The sequence below is a fragment of the Centrocercus urophasianus genome, unplaced genomic scaffold, assembly GCF_019232065.1.
Source record: "Centrocercus urophasianus isolate 14NV4802_14NV808 unplaced genomic scaffold, USGS_Curo_1.0 seq_10, whole genome shotgun sequence".
NCBI classification, from domain to species: Eukaryota; Metazoa; Chordata; class Aves; order Galliformes; family Phasianidae; genus Centrocercus; species Centrocercus urophasianus.
Genome location: NW_024884142.1, coordinates 97,901,526 through 97,924,332, shown reverse-complemented (window position 1 = coordinate 97,924,332; position 22,807 = coordinate 97,901,526). Strand labels below are relative to the sequence as shown.

Genomic DNA, 22,807 nt, shown 5'->3' with positions numbered 1-22,807 from the left:
TTTATTTTGCAAAAGCAAAACTTCCCAGCTTATCTAGGAGTTTGTGTAATTGCGTACATGAGAGTCATCTGGCCTCTTTCAATGAAAATACTGAAGTAAGTTGCAATTTAATCCAACTTGATAAGCCAGATTTCTTTTTTCTCTGTCAGTAGTTTTGAAAGTGATGCGAAGTGTCCAAAGTGAAAGCAGTCACCAGTTGTAAAATACCCTACCCTCAAGGCTAGGCAAAACCTTTGCTCAACCTTGATGAGAAAATTGTTGAGTTTATCATGACTGCAATTTTACCCTGCCTGTAGCCACACGCTTAGAAGTTACTTAAGCCATCAACTGCTGCTTCTCCTGCTCTTTTTCTGTAACTCAAACATTTCTTCTTGAATGAGGCTGCTGAGGGCTTCTCAGCCATTTGAATCCCAACCATGAGATGCCAGCAAGACACTCACACCTGTGCAGGGACCTAGTGACTTCTCCTGGGGCAATACCTAGAAGTTGCTGCCTCCCCTTGCAGGTGCTCTCCTGGCTGGTCTGCAGCCTCAGATAGCTTTCTCTTCTCCTGGGGCTGCCTGTAGCATCCAAACCTAAATTATTTGTATCATCTAAAGGACAGGAAGAACCAGCCTGGTCTTTCTGCATGGAGCAGATCATAGAATGCTTAGATCGGAAGCTTTTGAAATAAAATCAGAGACTTATTTAGATTTCAGGATCTTGCAGCAGCCTCAAAGATGATGGTTAGGAGGAGATTGCATCTCTGTTCTCAAGTGCGTATGCTTCCTGGAGTGGTAGGCTCTGAGCAATTCTCCTCCTGACCCTGGGAAGGAGTACAGATCATGTTGGTGGGTATTACTCAGTGCTACAACAGAAGAATTTTTGCAAAGTGACACCTCAGTCCTGGGGGTATCTTTGCTGAGCTTTTGATGGTAGTGAAACACAGCATCTTCTGGGAATGGATCTGCCGCAGGTTAGATGCCCAAGCAGGCTTTGGAATCTCATGATTATTGGCAACCTGGGTGTATTTAACCCAAATTGTACTAAAGAGACTGTTGGGGAAAAAAATATGTTGTAAGGTAAAATATGGTAGAGAAAGTTGACCTTTGGGATTGCAACACGCTGCTTGATTGTATGCCACAATACTGTCATATTCTTTGGAGAGCCACAATGAGGATATAATGATAACTTAATGTAAGCTGATGATTTATCTCCTCAAAAATGCATGGTAGTTGTAAAACTGTCTATCAGATATTTTTCAGAGTACTATCCTTCACAAGCCCTTATTTAACGCAGTTATATTTGCATGCATACCCTCTCTTCCCATTTGCCATTTGTCACTGAGATAGCAAATTACATTCATCAGAATCCATTCATTCCCCCGGTTTCGCTGAATACAGGATTATCTTGGCTGTGTCAGCTGCCCTATGACTGGTAACTGTGAAAAATGGAGGTCGCCTTCAGATATTCCAAACATGTATCTTCAAAGGACAGTAGGTATTAAGCCAGAAAAGATTAATGGCTTTTATGTCGTTGTGTTTGTGTGGCATAAATGTGAATTGTGCAGATTGATGGATACCTTGGTAAAAACAAATGCATTTTTAAAGTACTCTCTTGCCCTTTCCCTGACAAGTTTTAGTGACCATCAAAGGAAACACATTGAGACGTTGCCTTGAATCCTAGACTGATTTTGCAGATTTTTTCACCCCATAGGAAACTGAAAGATTGTAGTCACTGGCCAAAAAATGAACATGTGGCCTAGTAACTGCTGGTTAGCTTCTTGCCTGTGTCTGCCTGTGTTTACATTAGTGCTAGGGAAGCGTTATGTCTTATTTGTCATGCAGTATGTCAGTAACTAGGATGCATACAATTTTGTTGCTGGATACTTCAAAATTTGTCATAAATTGTCATCATAATTTCCTAGTTTTTAATCTGAATTGCTTCTCTAGGACAGCCCTTCTGCTTGTCTGGCAGGTGCTTTGCTCACACAAAGAAGTAACAGCTCAGCACAGGGAATGGCCAAGTCCAAAAGGGAAGGCCCTACCTGTCCTTCAGTTACACAGTCTGTTAAAAAGATATTGAAAGCAAAAACTGGGTTCTCTCAGAGGGAATAAGTAACCTTTAAAAACCAACCAACGTATTAGGGAAAATAGTTACCTTTATTGATTCTCACAATAAATGGGTTCATTGAAAGGATGTGCCAGAGGAAGACTGATGGAGTGCAGTCAAGCTTGTATGGCTTGTGACCATTGATAGGTTTTTCTTTTTCTTATTACATCTTCACTTGAGAGAGAACAGTAGAACAAAATCCTGGGGTGAAGATCTAGCTCTGATGCTTGTTCTTTGTGACCGTGGGCATCTGTAATGTCCACCTGGTGGCAAGACTCTATCAACTGTCGCAAAATTTAGCTTTGGTTCAGATCTATGAGTAAAAGTGCTTTTCCACGAGCAAGTACTGTGGGTTTTAATGCTTTTCAGTTGCATGGAGATAGGCTTATGTCATAGCGATAACTGCAGAGGTGTCTGACACCCATGAGATGCAGAGAGTAATTTGCCATCATCTGTTGAATGTGAGCAAAGCAGTAGGAAGAGCAGACAGGGAGAGATGTTCTGACCATGCTTTAAATTTATCCTGGGTTTCATTTCTAATTCTGTTTCTACTGCGTTTTGTTTTACAGGCTGGGGTTGTTGCAAAGCCTTATCTAAAGTTCCTTTGGGATGTTTGCATTAATATTTTAAACTTGTAATAAATTTCTGATGGTGGTTTCTGTGTTGTTTTGTTTTGTTTTAATTGCCTTTGGACTTTTAATTATCTTTCGGTCCAAGCAAAGTACGCTTTCATTCACAAATAGGATATTAAAGCACCAATAATAATTTTCTGCTTTTTAACTTCAGTAAGACCACCATAGAAACCATTCATCTCTATTTGTGATAAACATAAATCGTTTTATAATTTATAATGTTTTGCGTTTCATTCTTTCAATGACTGTCTAAGTAACACAGTGGTTTAAGTAAGAGTTGCTTCCTTACAGCTTAGTCCTCAGAGGGTATTTGCTCTTGATGTGAAATCACAGTGCTTCGTCAATATCTACTTTCAGAAGGCTTGCAGTAATGTGGATATTAATTCAGATTTTTGCTTTGGATTCAAAGAAATTTAAAACTCAAGTCCATGAAGAGCTCTGTCCTGACAGGGTGCGTCTTTCTCCCCCCCTTCAACCAGCAGGAGTGATCCAGAGGGTGTCTGTTTGCCTGACGCTGGCCTCGTTTGCCAACTCAAGTTAAGCAGACTATGTTTTGGCTCAGGTCTGCAGTGGGTTTGAACTTGGGCAGGTGTAACGATCTTAAGAGCAGATGAATTTCTTTGTGAACATCATCGCACAGTTCATTGATTGTCAAATCTGCCATATCACCAGTCTGACACCTCTGCCCTGCTTAAAGCTTCTTATGAGGATGGAAGCGGCGCCGAAGCTTTGTATTTGCCATAAATACTAAACTGAAGTTCTTTTTGAGAGTAATTCTGCAATTATAGACCATGATGTCATGCTGAAAGGAGCAGACAGTCAGCTAGACTCTACGCTTTAATGGTTTCTGTGAAATTAGTAATAATAGTAGGAGGCTAAATTTTAATTTATGGCGCTGTGAAATGACTAGGTTTTATAGGGCTTGAAGCGTTCACCTTTGGAAGAGGTGTGTGAAAACTTCTGGCTTCGACTATGGCTCATTTCCAAGTGGGATGAAATCCTCTTTGCTCTTTCTTTCCACTCAAGCTGCCTGCTCTCTGAAAAGCTGGACAGATGTGCGTGGGGTTCAGGAAAGGCAGCGCCTCTGGTGAGGGAGCTCGCTGCTGCTGCTGCAAGGGAGATGGCAGCTGCCCGAGTTACTTACAGAGCTGGCTTTTCCATCTGTTAGTTGGTTGCAATAGGATTACTGGAGGAGCAGATCAGGCAGGGGTTAGGCTGAAGGGGAGACAATAGGCATCAAGAGTATCATGTACCAGTGCTCGAAGAGAGCAGAAACAGATGGCGGTCTCTTTGAAGTGTGCAAAGAGAGGACGTGACGCATCAGCTTGGTGCTGGGTAGGGAGCAGTCCTGGTGGAAAATAGTGAAATGCAAGTGGAAAACGGGGTCCCTGACAATGAGCATGAGAGTTGTCACCTTCAGAATGGCTGGTTGAGCTGCTGCCATGGCAATGGGAGTTTTACTCAGTGTGCAGTGCAGTCAGGTGAGACACTCGTAGCCTCATTCTGTGATACGTTAAAAATCTTTTCCTCCTCCTTTTTGTTTCCCAGCATTGAGGTTTTGATTCCGTGAGAGTGTACCTTGAAAAAAATGGGATGATGTGGCCTTGTTCTCACTGGTCTCCATCTGGGACAGTGAAAGCCACCAAAGCTGCCCAAGCAATAGTGCTGTGAGCAAAGGGAAGATGTGGGATCTTAGCCCAGTGAAGGCTTAGGACCTCTTCCTTACAGGCACTGTAGTCAAGGAGACTTGATTGCTTCAGAAAACTCTGAATGGTGATTGTTAGGGAAGTATCTGAGAAAGTATCTGAAGAGTTAGGATAATAAAATTTGAATATCAGAAGAGTTTTAATTCTTAAGGAGGCAAGTGTTGTTTCTGGCATTATGGGCTACAGGCACCGATCCAAGCATGCTGAAGTCAATAAAAAGCTTCTGTTTGGCTCCACTGAGTTTTGAATCAAGTCCACAGAACGTTTGATAAACTGAAAATGTTACAGCAAGCTTCTGGTGTTAGCCATGCCCTAATGACAGTGAGTTCTGGGGGGTCAGATAAGCATATTTTGTAAAGGAGATTTGCTACAAGGAAGAGAGACTCATTCTTACTTTGTTTTCTTTGTTATTTGTTGCTATTTTCATTTGGGAAACTTTTTTTTTTTTTTTTTTTTTTTACAAATTACAATTGTTTTGTTGTTTTGTTTTGTTTTACAATTGTGTATTTTCTGGTAAGATTTAAACTATGGTGCAGCAGCTTATTACTGTGTATAATAAAAAGCAATCAGTGCCTGCTGGGTGAATGCCTTGGTACTGAGGACACGCAAGGAGTACTTGGAAGTGCTGAAATGTAGCTGGTTTTATATTCATTGAGAGTTATTTTATTAGGACACGATGTGGCAATGACATGGAAACACTTAGTAGATGAAGTAGTGTAGAACAGCTCTTGATTGGTTTTCTGCTTCAGATCTGTGCCTGATGTATGGCTTGGCAACTGCACATACATGCAGCTATGCGTATGGCTCTATTTGGCAGGTCCTATAGATCAAACTTGGCAATACCTCTTGGTAGTGATGTGTAAGTGCAAAACTAAGTATTGCTGTCCCCTAAGCAGATAGAGAAGTTAAGGCAGAGGAATTGGACTCACCTTGGAAGGGCCACATCCTTGTGGCTGTTTCTCCAAACAGTGCACACCCATCTTGTCGCTCTGCTTGCGTTCTGCAGGCAGGGCTGTCCGATTGGTGGTGTGCAGGAGTAGTGGGGCTCCCACAGAGAGGTGCAGCCCCAACTGTGCTCCAGGGCTCCTGGGACCTCCTGGGCAGCTTTGCCCATGCTACTGTGACAGTGAAGTCCCTGAGCTGGTTGCACAGCTCTTCCTGACTGTGAGTGGTCTAAGAGAGAGCCAACCCAGATTGCATGAGGCCACTGGCATGGCCCACCAGCACATGTAAAGCTGACTCGATGCTAAGTGCTCTCTAACCCCTCAGGGTAGAGAAAGATCACAACAAAATAAAGGAGGAAAAAAAAAAAAAAAAAAAAAAAAAACACCTTTAAACAAAGAGCAGAGGGAAGCATTATTTTTTCTCAGCTTCTTTGTGTTAAGGTCAACAGAGCTGTCAAGAACAGCACTGCTTCTATACTTAGCAGGAGGGGTTTTGTGGATGCATCCATGCAAAGCTGGCATTAATGACTGAGTCAGGGCCCACTCTGCTGCAGAAGCAGCCTGGGCCATGCGAAGCTCCAGTAGTTTGCTGATCCCCATTTAGTGCTGTTAGCAAAACCACCAGGAATGGATCCCAGTCAAAAGTAAATGCAGCCTGGCAAGGAGAGCAGGTCCCAAGGATAAAAAAACAACTGAAAAAGAAAATCAATGTACTCACAGCCTTGGGCTGCGAAGCTGCCTACTAAGCTCATGCAATTTAAGTCCCTTCTTCCTCTGTTACGGCGCTCTTAATTTTGGGGTTCTTTGATCCCGCTATTCATAGCTGTGAAGCAAGCAGAATTTGATCAAGCTCTGACAGGGGCTGGTTGATTTTAACACCAGCTTCCAAAAAGGAGCTGCCGATCAAGGATGAGTCTTAATAGCTTCAGCTTGCAGCTCCTTTAGGCTTGTGTTGCAGCTGTGTGGTGTTTGGTCAACTGTGGAGGAGCTGGGCACCCACAAAAGGCTCCAGGGGCTCCTCGGGCACGGAGTCCCTCGGGGTCCCTGCCTGCCCTCTGCAAAGGGGCTGCATCCAACTGCTCATCTGCTGCCATGTCCCAGATGCAATGGGAGAGCTCTCCTCTTTGGGCAAGGAGTGCCTTTTGTGAGAGTGCATCCCGGGAGGCCTGCTGAGCTTTTGTGAGCCAGCAGATTACAGAGTTTTGGGTCCACTTGGATTAAACCTTTCCTTATTGCAGCTTATTGTAGCTGGTTTGGAAACAGTGAGGACAAGGGTTACTTTCTGTACCTAATTTCCAAGTTATTTTAGCTGGGGATGTTAGATAAAATAGTCAGTGACTGGCAGGATGATAGAATATGGTTTAATTTCAGATTTACTATCTGCCAACACATGCCATTCAATCAGATAAACACAGGATTTTGGCTGTCATCACAATATCTTATGCATACTTAAAAATAGAGCGCTTTTTCTCACACCAAGAAGAAATTGAACAGGTTTATATACAGGATGTGTATAGTCAGGATGCTAGAAAATGTGAAATAGCGTGCCATTTCTGGAGAGATTCCCTATCTTTAAATTAAGGAATCGTATTAGAAGTAGCAGAAATTCTCCTGATTGCAAAAGTTTTGTCATTGTCAACTGTGCAGAATAAGTACAAGTAAAGGGAACACCTTGAGAAGCTGAAATATAGAAAATGAGGGAAATGCCTGTAGTATTTACAGCAGAGAATGTGAGATCGTACAGAGGGCCAGACGGCTCAGAGCTTCTCTGTGTGGGAGTATGATTCCTCCTCTGGCTTGTAAGTTCCCATCCTTGCTGCTTGGTCTGGTGCATGTATTGCACCTATCACTGTAATGCTCAAGTATCTGCTCTGCTCAAGAGGTGGGGATAGAAAATGGCAATCTAGGACTGCCCCAGCACGATCCTAAATCAGGTTGTACAAAGTAGGCAATTTAAGCTTTCTCTATCGGAAGCTTCCATCCTGAAAACACAACTTCATTAAAGTGGAAACAGGTGAAATATGGCTGTAAAAACACCACTGAAGTTTTATGTTATAAACACATGTATGCAAATGAATACGCCCTTTTGGCCCATGCCCTTCATTAATGTTTGTTTGTTTAAATACTATTATTATTTTATTTATTTAGTTTATCTGTTGTGAGGAGCAGCTGATGACGCAGTCCAGCATTTTGTGAAGCTCTAACCTGGATTGTTTACCAGAGCCTCACAAGGCAGTTTGTTTCTCTGAATGTCGTACAATCAAACACATTTTCCTGCTCACAAGTCTGCAAAAGCTCCCAAGCTCTGTCTTACTGCTGCTTCTCTCCTGCTCCCCAGCCTCTTTCTTCCCTAGGGCCCACATAACCCACACCTTTGCTCTCTTATCTCCTGTCTGTTTTGCACTTTCAGCTTTTGAAGCTGCCTTTGGGAGATGTCCTTGTTACCAACCACCAGGACTTTCCAGAATAACTGATTTTATTCTGCCTGCTCTTGTTCTGTTCTTTATTCTACTAGGCTGCTCCAAAATGAGCTCTAAAATGGCAGTCAGAGCTGCTCAAGTATAATGGTATCTTTGAAGCCAAGGCCCGTACTTGCTTCGAAAAGCAGCTCTAGCAAAAGGGCAGCTTTTTCTAGTGAAGTTAATGGAAAGAAGGCACTTTTTTTGTGAGCGTCCGTCCTGCAGGTTTCTCTGCTGGAGGGAGGCTGCTGCCTTTGTAGCATGCAGCTCACAAGCAGCTCTGCCAGAGCACGTTGGCTTATTGCCCATGGAATCACGAGGGCAGCAAAATGGCAGGCAAGGAGCTGAATTCCCTACTGCTCAGAATTCATCCTTTTCTGATTATGCTCTCGTGGCACTTCAGAGAAGAACTCGATTACTGGATGGGTGGGTCCTGCAGATCAGCCTTGCGTGGATCTTCTCTTTTTCCACTGCTCCTTCCAGGAGTTGTGCTGGGCTAGGCAAACAGATGAAGCAAAGAAAGAGTGAGTCCGCTGTGGGTGTCTTTCAGTCCTAAAGGCTTTGGAATTGTGTTTGGTTTTTATTGTTTGCCTTTTTTTTTGTCACTTTTAGAAAAGCCTTTCACACAGAAGGCCATCCTGATTTATTTGGAACCATTGGTGGGTTGGTGGTGCGTGCACTGTGGGCTGTGGTTTCATTGGTACACTCAGCCTCACTAAATAGACGATGTGTTAAACGTTTTATTTACCCCGTGTGCTACCTGTCATCTAATCAGCTTTTGTTTTTGCTGCATTTTGCTTGTATTATAGCAAGAGTAAGTGATTTCATGTAAATTAAAACCACATGAAACCTTTTAAAGCCGTTTTAAAGTACTAAATGGTTTCGCAAATAGGTTTGTCCAACAAAGATTGGAAAAAGAGCTCTTTGCTTACCCGTTTACTCTTTTTTATGCTTATTAGAAACCCCCCCGTGTGACACTTTCATCAAACATTGCATCCTGGTACTCATCTAGAATGCCAAAAGTAATTTATACTATGCTCAAGAGTGGTTTGCATAAACAGGAGGCAGTTAACAAAGAATACAGTTTTGAACTACAATTGCAAATTTTATTGTATAAATTACAACACAGATGCACAATGAAATCAAAACACGTGTTCCTATGATGTTTCCTTGCTTGCCTGAAGCATAAAGCAGTGTTGGTATTAACTATTATTGCTGATGTTTATTGTTGCAATCATTTCACTGTGAATAATTTTGTTTCTTACAGGTGGATCGTATCATCTTCTGCGTCTTTTTGGAGGTTGACTACAAAATTTTCAAGAAGAAAATGGGCGAGATTTTCCCTATAGGTAGGTATGGGAATTTACTGCCATCAGACTGCAAAAAACGATGCAGGAAAAGGCAACAGTCGGCATCCTTTCTGTTTTCACTGCCTGAGCCAAGTATTAAAATGTGAACTTTCTTAAGAGGTCAGTTGCACAAAGAGGCTGTGATGCTGGAGAAACACAGGCGTTTAAAATCTGTGAACCGGTAAAACTGTTTTGTGATGCTGCTTTTGCAAAATCAAGGCCTGCTTTTCTATGCTCAGTATTATTAGTTTCTTCAGTCCTTACTGTAATCCATATCTCCTCTTTAAGGCTGCTGTGTGGCACTGCTTCTCTTGAGCGGAGGAAGATGATTTGCACTAATGTATATAGCTCCTACCGTACACGGCTTTTCCATGCACGCTGTGTATGCTTTACTCTTTCACTAATAGTGCTGGTAGGGTTTCTCTGCATCTTAAAAGGTACCACAGGGGTTAGAGCCCAACTGTGTCTGAATGGGAACTTTAAACCTGAGCTGTCCCTGTGCGAGAATGAATTGGAGAAAGATGGCTCTCACCGGAGCACTTGGGAAATGTTAGCCGTTCGTCTTAGGCTTCACACAGGAGGTTACTTTCTAGAATGCAAGAAAACCCGGTAGATAGTAAATTTGTTCACACTCCTCCTTATATAACTGTGATTTATTTTTATCATACATCATTAGAAATCCGTGTTAGAGCAGTGGGTTTTTTCAACCCTAACCCTCTCCCATTTTATTCTGTTTTCTCTGCTATATGTGATAAGATCCAGATTTTAGTCTTTTTTTTTTTTTTTTATCACCCATTTCTGAAATGGCAGTCACTTAAATGCTCCCTGCACTGACTGACTGCCTGGTGGAATGGGCCTGTGAGTAATGGGAAGCAGAGCTTGGGTGTGTTGTGAGATTCTCAATTAATTTTACAGGGCCATGTTGTCATAGTAGCCACGGTGAATTTTTTTGCCTTTGACTTTTTTTTTTTTTCTACTTTTACTGGTAATATGGATATTGTGATGTTTCTGCCTTATCTCACTAGAACTAACAACTTATCTCACTAGAACTAACAACTTTGTAATCTCCAGTTTGCAGTGATCTCAAGCCTAGAGACATACTGAATAATTCAGGTAGCATAGAATGGTGTCTGTGTATTAATATTTTGGGCTGGAGTATGGTGAACATTTGTTCGGACTGTATTCACATCTAGTCTGGATAGTGTATGATTTTTATCTTTTTTTTTGGTCAGTGTACACATTGGACAAGACAGCAGTGCCCTGTCTTCTGTTGCTGCCTCTGTCTCTGCCTTTCGGATTAAGGAAGAGTAAACTATTGTGGCAGTTTGTCAACAGATTACAGTATTGATACTCACCATCACTGAAGTCTTTGAAATTCCAGATGAAAGCCTGCTGTTGTTACTGCAAATGTAAAGCCCACTTGGGTTTGAAAGCCCCAGAGACAATGAGATGCTTCAGGTGCTGAAGCGTGACAAAACTAAAGGGGGAAAGAGGGTTAAAAGGGAGATCTACTTGTTTTTTTGTGTTGTCAAAATAGGGCATCGTTGAAGTCTTGAACAAAGAGGGTCTGTTGTGTTGGACATCACAGCGTGTAGACTTCTTATTGCCTTATGTGCAGGTGATTTGTTGTACCATAGTTCTATAATTTTAAAAGCATGTCTATTCTCATGCATGTAAAGCTTTAACTTTTTTTTATTGTTTTTTTTTGTTTTTTTTGTTTTTTTTTTTAATCGAACTAAAACAGGGAACTTGTATATGACCGTAGTAAAGCAGTGGTGATGGGAACCCTCTAATGTGCAGTAACATCCTGTAGTTGGCAGGCGTGTGACTGTGAAAAAGGACCACATGATCTGATGCTCATGCAGATAGCTTTCTAGAGAAAAAATGCTTTACTTCTCAGCAGCCATAATTTGGTGTAGGTTTCTAAAAAAACATCTTAGGACCTATTCTCATAGGCTTTCAGCTGTAATTTTCTCACCGTTAATGATTCTGAATACTAGTTTTGCTTTAATAGTGCAGGCTTCCGGAAGGACTTGAACATCTACTGGTTGTTAAGTTTGGAGCTTTAAAAGGCACCGAGCTGGCTTCTAAGATTTTTTCCCTGAGTCAGTGAAGGATTTCCTGTGTTTAGGTCAGTAGTCAGCAATTTAGGAGATCTGATTTTAATCTCTTGTAACACCACGGATGTGTGGTGTGCTCTTACAGGAGTCACTTAGATGTGCAGCTTATGAGGAGAGCGGCAGAAAAGATGTGTACAAATGAAATGACTTCGATAGCATCCCTGCAGAAAAGATCAGTATCTGGGCCTCTGTCTCAGAAGAGTGCCCTAATGATTGATGTTCAGCATCAGGCTTCCTTTGCCCTGCTGAAGTGGCACTTTTCTGCTGGGTACCATCACAACAGCAGGTTGAAGTTGGCCCCATCCTAAATTGTCTGTAGCTGAATGATGAGGACATTAGCTGTAGGTCTTAATGGTGATCACCAAAGGATTGTCAGGTGTCCTGTTTCTTCCTTTTTTCTTGTCAATTGGTATCTGCATTTAAGCCTAATGTAAGCTCCAACAAGTTCTCCACAGACTCCCCTCCTGGGGATTATTGCATCTCTCTTCAAGACTGGCTTCTTCCACAAGGGATTCGGTGTGGTTCTGTGTCAAGGAATTAGCAACTGTCTGTACCTTTGGCAATGGAATCCTGATATGTAGACTCTGGAAGGAACTGCCAAAACTGCTATGGCGTTTTTTGTTTGTTTGTTTTTAAGTGATTCTATTAGTGTAATAAAACAGAAGTCTCTAAGGAAAGATTTGCCCTAAATTTAAATTGATAGCGAGCTATCTGAACATTCACAGGAAGGAATAATGCTGAGATATTACTTGAGGCTTAGAGAAAAAAACACTGAGACGTTTTAAATGTGCATCTCACATTCAGAAACATTACAAAATATATCTACATTAATAGATGTGGGCAAAAATGCTTAGAAAGAAGAATATATTCATGGAGTTATATACATAAATAGTTATTACTTTAAACCTAGTGCATTAATAAATCCAAAAAGACATTCAAGTACTTAAGCTAGTCAAGTGATAATGAAATGAAGCTAGAGTTACACCTCAGTGCATTAGAGTAAGTGGAATATAGATACAGGGAAATTGTTCCATTAGTTGAACATATCATTAGACTTATTTTGTGAGAGGGATGCCAAAGAAATTAGTTGAGTAATAGTACTGATATTAAGACAACTGCCAAGAGCTTTGTCATTTGCAAACTTTAAATATATAGGGGAAGAAGCAGACTTCTAAGTAATTTCATATCTTAGAAGTGTAACATAGCTGTTCAGTAACAGACCAGTTGTCACAGCCTCAGCATTTCAGATCCAATCTTAGCAAGCAATAGCCTGTACAGAGCCTGAGTCAAAGCCAACATGCTCTGAGGGTAATGCCATGTAAGCTTTAACTCAGACTCAGATCTCATCCCTATGATGGCCCAGGAAAGTATTATTTTAGAGGGAAAAGTGCCCTGATTCACCCAAAATTTAGAGTGGAATCTCTGAGGTTTTGCTGAGAAGTTCCTGAATGTCCTGGTAGGAAAAGAGCAAGGGTAGAAGACTTTTTGTTGGACAACAAATCTTAAAATCAGTCACTGTTTTAGCACATGAGGTGAGACAAATGGTGATTTGTTTTTCTGTGGATCAGTTGTGTTCTCTCTCTTGGTGGAATAAAACAGCCCAGACATCCTCTCTTCAGCTGCATACTGACATTCTCTCTGGTTAATCTGAGATGATGTCTCGCTGCATATCCTTCAGGCAAATAAAATGCCCTTGCCTGTAATCCTGGCTCAGATGTGTACTTCTTACCTCACTGGATTCATTGCTACTGGTATTATGTGTGAGCTTTCCAGGAAAGCTGCTGATACTTGTATCATTTTTTCTCTTGGAATTCATTGTCTCTTCTAACACAGTTCTGCACAGAGCCTGGAATCCAGGCATTACTTTTATTGCTAAATATATATTTGTAAAACCTACCAGGAAACGGTATGAAAACGTTCCCCTTGAAAAGCTGGACTTGCTCACTTTTACCTTACAGTTACACGTGCTCCTTGGTTGCTATTCATGTGAGTAAAATTAAGCATATTTGTACACGGTTGCCAGCTGGAGGCAGAGACACCTTATTTTTCTCCTGTGTCCTGTGTGTAGCTAGCTATTTAGTATGTCAGATAGATAATCCTGTGGAGACCTTTGGCAAATGCTTATTTTTCATGGTGACTATTGTATATTATGAAAGGTTTGTCTTAAATTGCAATGTTTAAAGTACTTCTGAATCTACCACCTGTTATCAGTGGATTGGAAAGGGAAATCATTTTTTTCTGAAAATGTTCTTTAGACAAAATAATGTCATAAAAGGTGTATACTATGAAGCTGCCCCGTTCCAGGTGATATTACTCTTACTAGTTTAAACACAGTACAAGAATTACTTCACTAAAGCATCGCTAAAATTGCTAGAGAGGAGAGATTTGCACTTTTATTAGACCAATTGATAGATGGAAGATGCAAGCTTTTAGACTCTGTGTCCTTTCAGAGCTAATTGAAAGGATGCTGAGCCCAACAGCTTGTTCTTTTTTTTTTTTTTTTTTTTTTTTGTGAGCCACATCAGTTGGTGCTGAGAGAGAGAGAAATTGCTTCTTGAAAAGCTTTCTCTCCCTTCTATTCCAGGTTATGACATTTAGTGCATTTTCTGCTTTTACCCTGCATGCCAAAATGCTATCCACCCTGTCCAAAGCAATGCGGATGAGAACTACTGTTCTCTATTAATCCTCCTATTGCTTTAGGAGGATGCAATGTGCAAATAGGAAGTTGTGCATAAATGTGCAAATATCTTATAATTGCAGAGGAAATTCGTTGTTAAGAGATCTACCAGGCTTGGAATCAAATTGGAAACTGTCTAAATGCCTGAATGAAGGGCTTTGTATTAAAAAGGCAGATCCCTGCACTAATACGTGACTGAACTGTTAAGCAGAGTTTGTAATTGCTGTGCTGGTGTTGAGGAGCATCCCCTCTGCACTTAATATGGCAGAACCCACTGGGACTACGACAGGCCTCAGCGTGAGCAAAGGAATCATAAGTTAGCCTTTTGTAAGCAATTCTATATCAAATGGGTAATTGGTTTGATAAATTTTGCCTCTCTGTTTGCATTTGCAGTGTTCACGAGCAGATTCATTGTGTTAATTTGTCACCTGAATGTATTCCACAAAATATTTTTCATAGGCTTTATTTTGCTGCATGGATAGGTGCCAGCTGGCTTACTGGAAGTCCCTGATACCCTTTATTTGAGGTCTGGTCTGGGTAGGGGCTTGCATGTTAAGTCACCCAGCTATGGCTCATGGCTGGTTCAGGCCACCAGGACTTGGGGGCTACTGGGAGGCTCGGCTGAAGGAGCCTGCAGGCCTTTGGTCTTCACCTGCCTGTCGAGGGCATCCTGAGTGTGCTGCTGGGCTCAGCTGCTTTCCTCGTTTGTGGGCAGAGCTTTCGGGTCACTACATTCCCAGCACGTAAACACTGTGCCTCTTCACTGGTTTGAACCAGAGGGGCTGGAAATGGGGCATTCAGTGCTCCACTGGCACGGAAATCTGGGGGGAGTCCCATGTTCAGGTAGAGATGAGTGAAGCTTTTTCAGTGAGTGAGAAGGAATTGTGGTCTTGACAGAGCTGTGACAGACCGAAGAGGATTTTGCATGGATAGGAAGTGCTGACGCAGTGGCAATGGTTTGAAATCCCCCCCCGAACCCCTTTGAGCTTTGTATTGAGGGGTGTCATCCTCCAAGGCCTTGTACAGGACCCCTCCCTGGAGGACTTGAGTCTGAACTGCTGGGAGGAGGCACAGGCTTGCTGTTTCCAGTGGTGGTTGCCTTTCCCTCAGTAACACAGGCTCCTAAGGAAGCACAGCTGTCTGGGGGAGCTGGAGGAGCCTGCACACCACAATAGGATGATGGCTTTGCTCTATTTCTCTCTTAGAGCACCTGCAGATTCTGATCGAGTGCACTCCAACGTAAATAGCTCGCTATAAAAATTGTTCTCAATCCAAAAGCTTCATATAGCCATAAGGCTTAGAATACCCATCCATTTCAAGATGTGTCTGAAACAACTTACCTCATAAAATCAAGCCAAGTAAAATCTGAAGGTGTTCACAGAACTGTGAAACTAATTTTTTCTATTGCTTTTTGTCTTAATTTGCCATGGCAGTGACTATGCCAGTCCAACTGCATGTTGAGGTTGCTTCCTTTGCCCTTTCTGCCAGTATCTCTGTCTTTTAGGTGGTCTGTAGGGGCAGGAGGGTGAACAGGAAGCAGCTCAGGGGCAACTTTGGAGACGGAGACCAGGAGAAGGGTCCCAGCTCCTTCTGACACGTCAGTAGGTCACCAGTGCCTTAGAAATGGTAGTGGGGAGTTCTGCTTCGGTCTGAATCATAACAAAGCTTCCTGGTGTGACCTCTTCTGAATTATTTCCTGTCAGTCTGCTGGCAGAGTCCTGCTCTAGTGTTTAGTTGTATTGCAAGTATTGGTCACCTCAGGCATGGGGCTTAAATCCTCTGATTGTATGCTGTTAGACACAAGTTTGTGGTATTCTGCTGCATGTGAGCTGTAGAAAAGTTGTCTGCTTGCCTCATTCTTGTTAGCAGCAACAGCACTGCTTGGATCAGGGTATGGACAGACAGTGGGTCTGTAAAGTATTTCAGTGCTCTTTCAGGAGGTGAAGTTCTCCATTTTTTTCTTTTTTTTTTTTTTTTTTTTTCCTTTTTTGCTCTGATAGTGTTTTCTGAATGTTTGCCTTTCCTTGTATAGCGAGACTGATGATAGAGCCTACAGTTGCACCAGCAGATAGGGGAAAATGGCTCTTTTGCACCCCAAATCCCTGAGCTCTTGAGCTCCTGATAGATAAGGATTGCATTGAAACAGTGAAATGGCAGGTGATGAAGGTGCCCTTCGAGGCACAGGGGTTTTGCAGGGTTGCTGCATGTCTTAGCAGTGTGGGAGAGGATAGGGAAGATGATGAGTGTGGTAATTATAAGGTGAGTCCAGAGCACTGTTTTGTCTCTTGCAACACAAGAAAGGCCAGGAAATATTCCAGGAAATGATGAATCAGAATTTATTTATTTATTTATTTATTTATTTTTAAAAGGTAATTTTCTACCCAACACATAGCTAGGGAGTAGGAACATTTGTTGTGAGGTGCTGCAGACCCTGCAGCAATTAAATGTAGTTGAAAAGGAGATTAGCTCAACCAGCATAGAACTAGTCCAGCAGTGGCTGTTAGTCACCATAACCTGTAAGTGATATGCTTAGGAAGAAGCTGGTAGTAGGAGGGAAATTTTTGCTGTTCTATTCAGTCCTTTGCACATGGATGCCTGGCAGAAGGAGGTGAACAAGCATAAGCCCTTCCTGTGTAATGTCTTCCGGATATGTAATTTTGAACAGGCACCTTTTCTTCCTGCTGCCTTGCATAGTCTTTTAGATTCCATGTAAAACAGTGCAAATGCATTTCACGTCATGCTCGAAAATATGCCATCTTCTCCGGCCACTGATGCTGAGTCATTTCATGTGCTTGAGTGCTTCTAATTGCAAAGGATGCCGTTAAATTTGTGTTTGTCTCATTTGATTGCCTCTGTCTTAGGTTACTGATGAGATTTTGTTAGAAGCTTGTATTTGCATGTGGTGACACATTTCTAAAACATAACATTCTGTGTGTGAATGCTACACTAGCATATTTATGGGTGAGAAATCCACTTGAACATTCTGGTAAACAAAACTCAGTTGTTTTCAGTATTTTAAGGCATCGAAGAAATAAGGAAGTTTAGAAATAGGTTCTTTTTTAAAAAACAGATGAGTGTTTTTGCAAAGAGTGTAAGGGAGAAGCATCTGGGAAATAGAAATTCAAATCTGATCCTGGCTGTGAGCTCTACTTCCTGCGCTGCAGCTCTGCTGTCCAGTTCACCCACAGTGGGAACAGCAGCCGCTGTGTTGCCTTTGTAGGCACCTGAGGCTCATATGGGTATATGCATTTTACTGCAGATTGAGTGATATGATGCATAAAAGACATCTTTGTGGTAAAAAACAAACAAAAAGAAAATGTAACTTCTTAAGAGGCTGGTACTATGGATTTCTATTTGATATGGCTTCAAAAGCTACAAGCATTTTACATGCAGTGAGGCTCTGGTGTTGTGGGACTGGTGTAACCAAGCAACATGGGAGGAAAAACCGCACCGATGCTGCAGTAAGGCTGGGATGTGCGGTGTGTCAATGGGAAGTTCTGCATAATCACAACGGAGTAAACAAAATTTCATCAAACTTGCTTAGCGTCAGCTGGGAGTTTATATAGTACCTATTGTTCTGCAAGGAGGATTACAGGGTACAAATGCTCAGAAGCTCCACTTCTCCTTCCAAAGCAGAAGGATGTGCTGCTTTTGTTGAGGATTTTTTTTTTTTCTGAGAATATTTTTTACAAGTAGATGTGATAAGAATCAGGCCTTGTCTTGCCTGATCTCATCAGGCAGAGGTTTCCAAATCTGCTTTTCCTCAAAGAAAACATACCCCTTTTCTGTGCTGTTGGTCAGTCAGTTGCATCAACTCTGTGGAGAGCAGTCTTCCATGGCTCAGAGCAGCCGAAAGAGCTCATGAGCTCCTACATTACTGTGAGCCCTCTGTGTACATACAGGCTTTGTCAAGCCCTGGGGTGTCCTTGCGTGCCTTACTACACTACCAATCTTCTTTTCTGAGATGGAGTCTGTGCGCTATTATGAAGCTCCTGTCAGGTAGCAGCAGTGGTCCTATGCTATCCAAAAGAAGTGATTTTTTTTTCTCCACTTAAAATAGATAATAGATACAGCGTTAGAAAGCTTGTCAAGCTGTTAATATAATTGTGCAGATAGGTGGGTGAAGCTTTGGAACAAAGTTTCAGAAAAACAAATGTGGTAAAGAGGAATAGGGACAGTGAGTACTCAGTCTTTTCCACTGCAGGAAATCCAATATTATCATGGTTTAGGCAGTTTGCAGAGGGCTGGTAGCCTGGTTCATGCTGCCACCCACTGCAAGATTTGACAGAAGAAGCTTTTCATTTGAGTAAGCAGACACTGCCCTAAAATGGGATCCATTGTCTTGAAACCTTAGTGCAGCACATCCTCTGTTCTTCTAGCGGGAGCTGTACGGTCAGATCATCAAGTCCCTGCTAGGCAAATGCTTGAGGGCTGGAACCCTGCTTTAGCACGACAAAAAATCGCAGTGGGATAGCTGCAGCTCTCACTGCTGAAAGGTTTCATGCATTTTTTTTATAGTTTTTTGTTTTTGTTTTTGTTTTTTTGAGGCATGAGCATTAAAATCTCCATTTTGGTCCTTCAGCCTCTTGTATTGCTCTGCCCATCCCATTGCTCTGCTTGCCACGGTGCATTTATGCAGGCTACAGAAGGGAGAGGTCTGGTCCCATTGTGCTCTCCCAGCCCTTTTCACAGTTGTCTTCAGCCTGTGCAGCCACACTTGCATGACAGAGACAGCTGAGACACGTGGATAAGGATTGAGATCAGGGAACAGCAGAAAGTGCTGATAAGATGAACAAATGCTAAAGGATGAGATGAGGAGGCTGAGGAAAGGGAGAAGGCAGGAAGAAGCCATCAGCATGCAGCACTGCTGGGGAGCACCGGGAGCCTGAAATGCAGGCCCTGAGTACAGATTAAACAGCTGCCTCGAGCAGCTTGGAGCTGGCTCTACTGTAAGAGCTCCATGAGGCATGCATAGTTAGAAATTAAAGGTGTTTGCATAGCGTTGACTCTCCCCATGCAAACGTGATGAACAATGCAAATAGAAGCGTGAGCAACAAGGAAGAAGTAGTTTAATGGCTTTGGGGATTAGCAGTGGTATTTAGAGCCTTTCACCTCTTTGTTCCTAACATAAATCTAAACACAGATTGATGATTTTAGCCATCTGGCTTGCACTTGCTTGTATGCAGTGTCTAGTGAGACAGAGAAGGAACCTGACCAGCAAGGCAAAGGAAAAATACGTATATGACAGAAGGCGGCATTTCTTTCTCCTGTGCCAGTAGGAGCTGGTACAGTGCAATCATTCTGTCTCACCAAGTTCAGCAGGTAACAAGGGAGAGGGGAATGAAGAGGTAACTGACATCTCTTGATACATGAATATACCACGAAGCCTGTAATTTATACAAATGTATACATACCAAGCAAATTGCACTCAAATGCAGAGCTCTCTGATCTTTTGAGATATAGTTAACCCATGTAATGTGAGAGTTAGAGGGCCAGTTTCCATCACAGGTTGATTCTGAATTGTAAATTATTTTAACTGACTGGAGACTGTTCTCCCGTATATCACCTACCTAATACCTTGATTTTATGAACCATAGCTGAACTAGTAGGTGGAAAACTTTGTGCCTTCAAATGTATGAAATGTTTTGGATTAGATGTCTTCCTTGTCTCCCAAGCCTTCTGAATACTGATATGAGTTTTCTTGCTGATGGGTTGACTCATGCAGAGAGTCAGTGCCAGTTTTCCTCTTGCTTCAGGAAGAGATCTTGAAAGATTTGTCTTTTTTTTTTTTCCCCTAGAAAAATATTCTTGGTAGAGTTCCCCAAAATAGAGGGTTTTAATTGGCAAAGCCATGTGAAAGGCCACTGCTCTACTCTGCCAAACATAAGAGTAACCAAGAATGACCACATGCTTGCGAGACCAAGTGCAACAATCCCAGGCAATATGTGAGGCAGAGTGGCTGGAAGACTGTGTAGAGGAAATAGATCTGGGAGTATTGGTTGATGCTCAGAAGGCCAGTGGCATCCTGGCTTGTATCAGAAATAGTTGCCAGCATGAGCAAGAAAGTGATCATCCTCCTGTAGTCAGCACTTGTGAGGCTGCACCTTGAGTACTGTGTTCAGTTTTGGGCCCCTCACTGCAAGAAAGGCACTGAGGGCCTGGAGCGTGTTCAGAATAGGGCAGCAGAGCTGTGAGGGGTCTGGAGCACAAGTGTGATGGGGGGCAGCTGAGGGAACTGGGGATGGTCAGTCTGGAGAAGAGGAAGCTGAGGAGAGACCTCATTGTTCTCTACAATGGCCTGAAGGGAGTTGTAGTGAGGGAGGTGAGGGTTGGCATCTTTATCCTATGTAACTAGAAGTAAGATGAGAGGAAGTGGCCTTGAGTTTCTCCAGGAGAGATTCAGTTTGGATGTTAGGAAATAATTTTCTCCGAGAGTGGTCGTGTGCTGGAATGGACTGCCCAGGGAGGTGGGGAACTCACTTGTCCCTACAGATGTACAATAAATGTTTAGATGTTGTAGTGAGGGACGTGGTTTAGTGGGAAATATTGGTGATAGGTGGACAGTTGGACTGAAGAATTTTAGAGGTCTTTTCAAACCCTGATGAGTCTGTGCACACACTGCAGCATGTTTTCCTATTCAGTTAACTCTTTTAAGAGTAAGAGTTGCAGCAAGCTCACATCTGGGCTTTCAAATGTGAGCTTGGGCAAGAAATTTGGCCACGTTTCTTCCAGGCAATGATTACTGGCATCAGAGACTGACTCTTGGGCTCTTCTGTGATTTTACTCAATTTTGTTTTGGGACTGATAGACTGGTTTGCTTTGGTTTAATATATGCATCACTATAGAAAGCTTATTCTACAAGGGGTAAAAATATGCATAGGGAGCAAGAAAAATAAACCTTAGTATTACAGATCTAATTTATAGCAATCTTGGCACTCATTTAGTCCTATATTCATATTTATAATAGCTCTGGTATAAAACAAAACAAAACAAAACCAAACCAAAAAACTTTTATTTGCTTTCATTTCTTTAAAACCCAGTAACTGCCTGTAATAACATACTATTGGGAGAAAAGCGAAAGATTTTTGGATAAAGATTCCTAAAACAATGTTTTCCACCCAAAATAATTGGTTTTGGCATAGAGTTCTGACAGCTAAATGTGGTGTTTATCACTTTAGCTAGCCACACCAAGGTCAGTGAAAGAGATCGCTTTATATATGACAGAGAAGCACTTCCACCAGATGCATTAGTATTTTAAGAATAAGAATTATAGACACATGAAGTGACTGGGGAGTGCTGTGTGCCAAAAGGAAACTCAGATTCAGATACAGGTTGGAGTAGAATTTTCAAAGGCACCACAATGACCTGGAGGTCATGTCACAACATGGGCAGGAGCCCACCTCCCATTTTTGGAAGTGATGTAAAGACTGCATTGCGTTTCAGCAAGATTTAGGTTCCTTTTCCCAGAGAGAAAAAAAGAAAAAAAACACCCAAAAAGCAGCACTTAGTTCACAATTAGTTCACAAAATCAGTCTTTGACTTCTCATAATTATATTGCATAATGATTACTACTTAATAACACCAAATTTCTTGTCTGTGTCCATTATCACCAACTTAGAAGCTATTTCTGTTGCTCAGGGAATTTCATATTCCAAGTCACTTAGAGAACTATAATTCAGACCTTCAACAGAAGAACGGGTGATATGTGTGTGTTAGGATGTTATATTACAATGATTTAGTGTCGTGTCTTAGATTAATTTGAAATTTTATCCTGCTGGCTTCATTATAAACATTTCCATGGGAAGAATATGTTATTGGAAATGGATTAATGAATAAGCTTTGTATTAACCAAATGCTTTCTGAGTGGTTTGTTGAAAAATGTCAGGACTGTTTCAGAATCCTGGCTCTATTTGAGTGAATGGCAGGATTCCCACTGGCTTCCTTCAACACTTCTCTCTTCTTGATCGCAAAGACTACTTGTCAGAGCTCCTTACAGTTTCTGTGTACAGATAGGGGTCAGTGTGCCTTTTTGAACTCCAAAGCAATTGTTTTTAGAGTCAGGAGGAAGGAGGTAAAGCATGTGGCGACTTTGTTCAGTCCCAATCCTTTGTGCCAGTTTGAAGTGTGCTCAAGAAAAACGCAACTTGTCTTTTAGTGTCTTCTGGAAGTCCTGCCATGCATGCAGAGCAGGTGTGACTGCAATGGAAGGTGGTGAGGGATGGATATAGATCCATCTAGCGTAGATTTACAAGCCCCCATGAAAAGTTTCATGCTCATGATTTTATTTTATGTTTTATGTTTTGATTTAAGCAGAACTGCCAGTGCAGGCCTCTGTTATTTACTAATTGTTCTGTGCGTAAAATGTTTCAAGCTCCAAATTTTGATGAAAGCAGGTCTTCAGTCCTCATGGCATGCGTTACAGTATTTGAATCTCAGTGGGGCTTGTGGTGTAAAGATCCAATTCTGTAAATTAGGACCTAAATAATACTGCTAATTTCCATTGCCATTGATCATAGTACTGCAGAACTCCTTGGGGTTCAAATGGCGTAATAACACGTACATGCAGACCTTTGAAAGATGCTATGCTTTAGGCAGAAATTGTAGGCTTGCAGAATTTGCACTTGCCCAAATCTGTTTCAGAGGGTATAAATACAGTCCACAGACTAAGGAGCTTAGTTGAGAAACCTCTGTGGTCACTGGAGTTAGATGATTAAGGCTCTGGAATGTTGTTTTACTCAGATATTAACTAAGGCAAATCTTTTTTGTTCTCTCCCACTGCTCTTCCCCAAAAAGGTCTCATGTTATGAAACTGCTTCATTACCAAAATGT

The 22,807-nt window shown here is 41.9% G+C and overlaps 1 protein-coding gene across 3 annotated transcripts in view; it reads left to right on the top strand.

The window, feature by feature from the left end:
- Positions 1–22,807, top strand: part of MACROD2 (mono-ADP ribosylhydrolase 2) — an 839,235-nt gene that overhangs the window by 736,658 nt on the left and 79,770 nt on the right. For all 3 annotated transcript variants that reach the window (XM_042810749.1, XM_042810757.1, XM_042810741.1), the window contains exon 9: positions 9,100–9,181. In XM_042810749.1, coding sequence (XP_042666683.1) covers positions 9,100–9,181 — 82 coding nt within the window. The remainder of the gene's footprint in view (positions 1–9,099; positions 9,182–22,807) is intronic.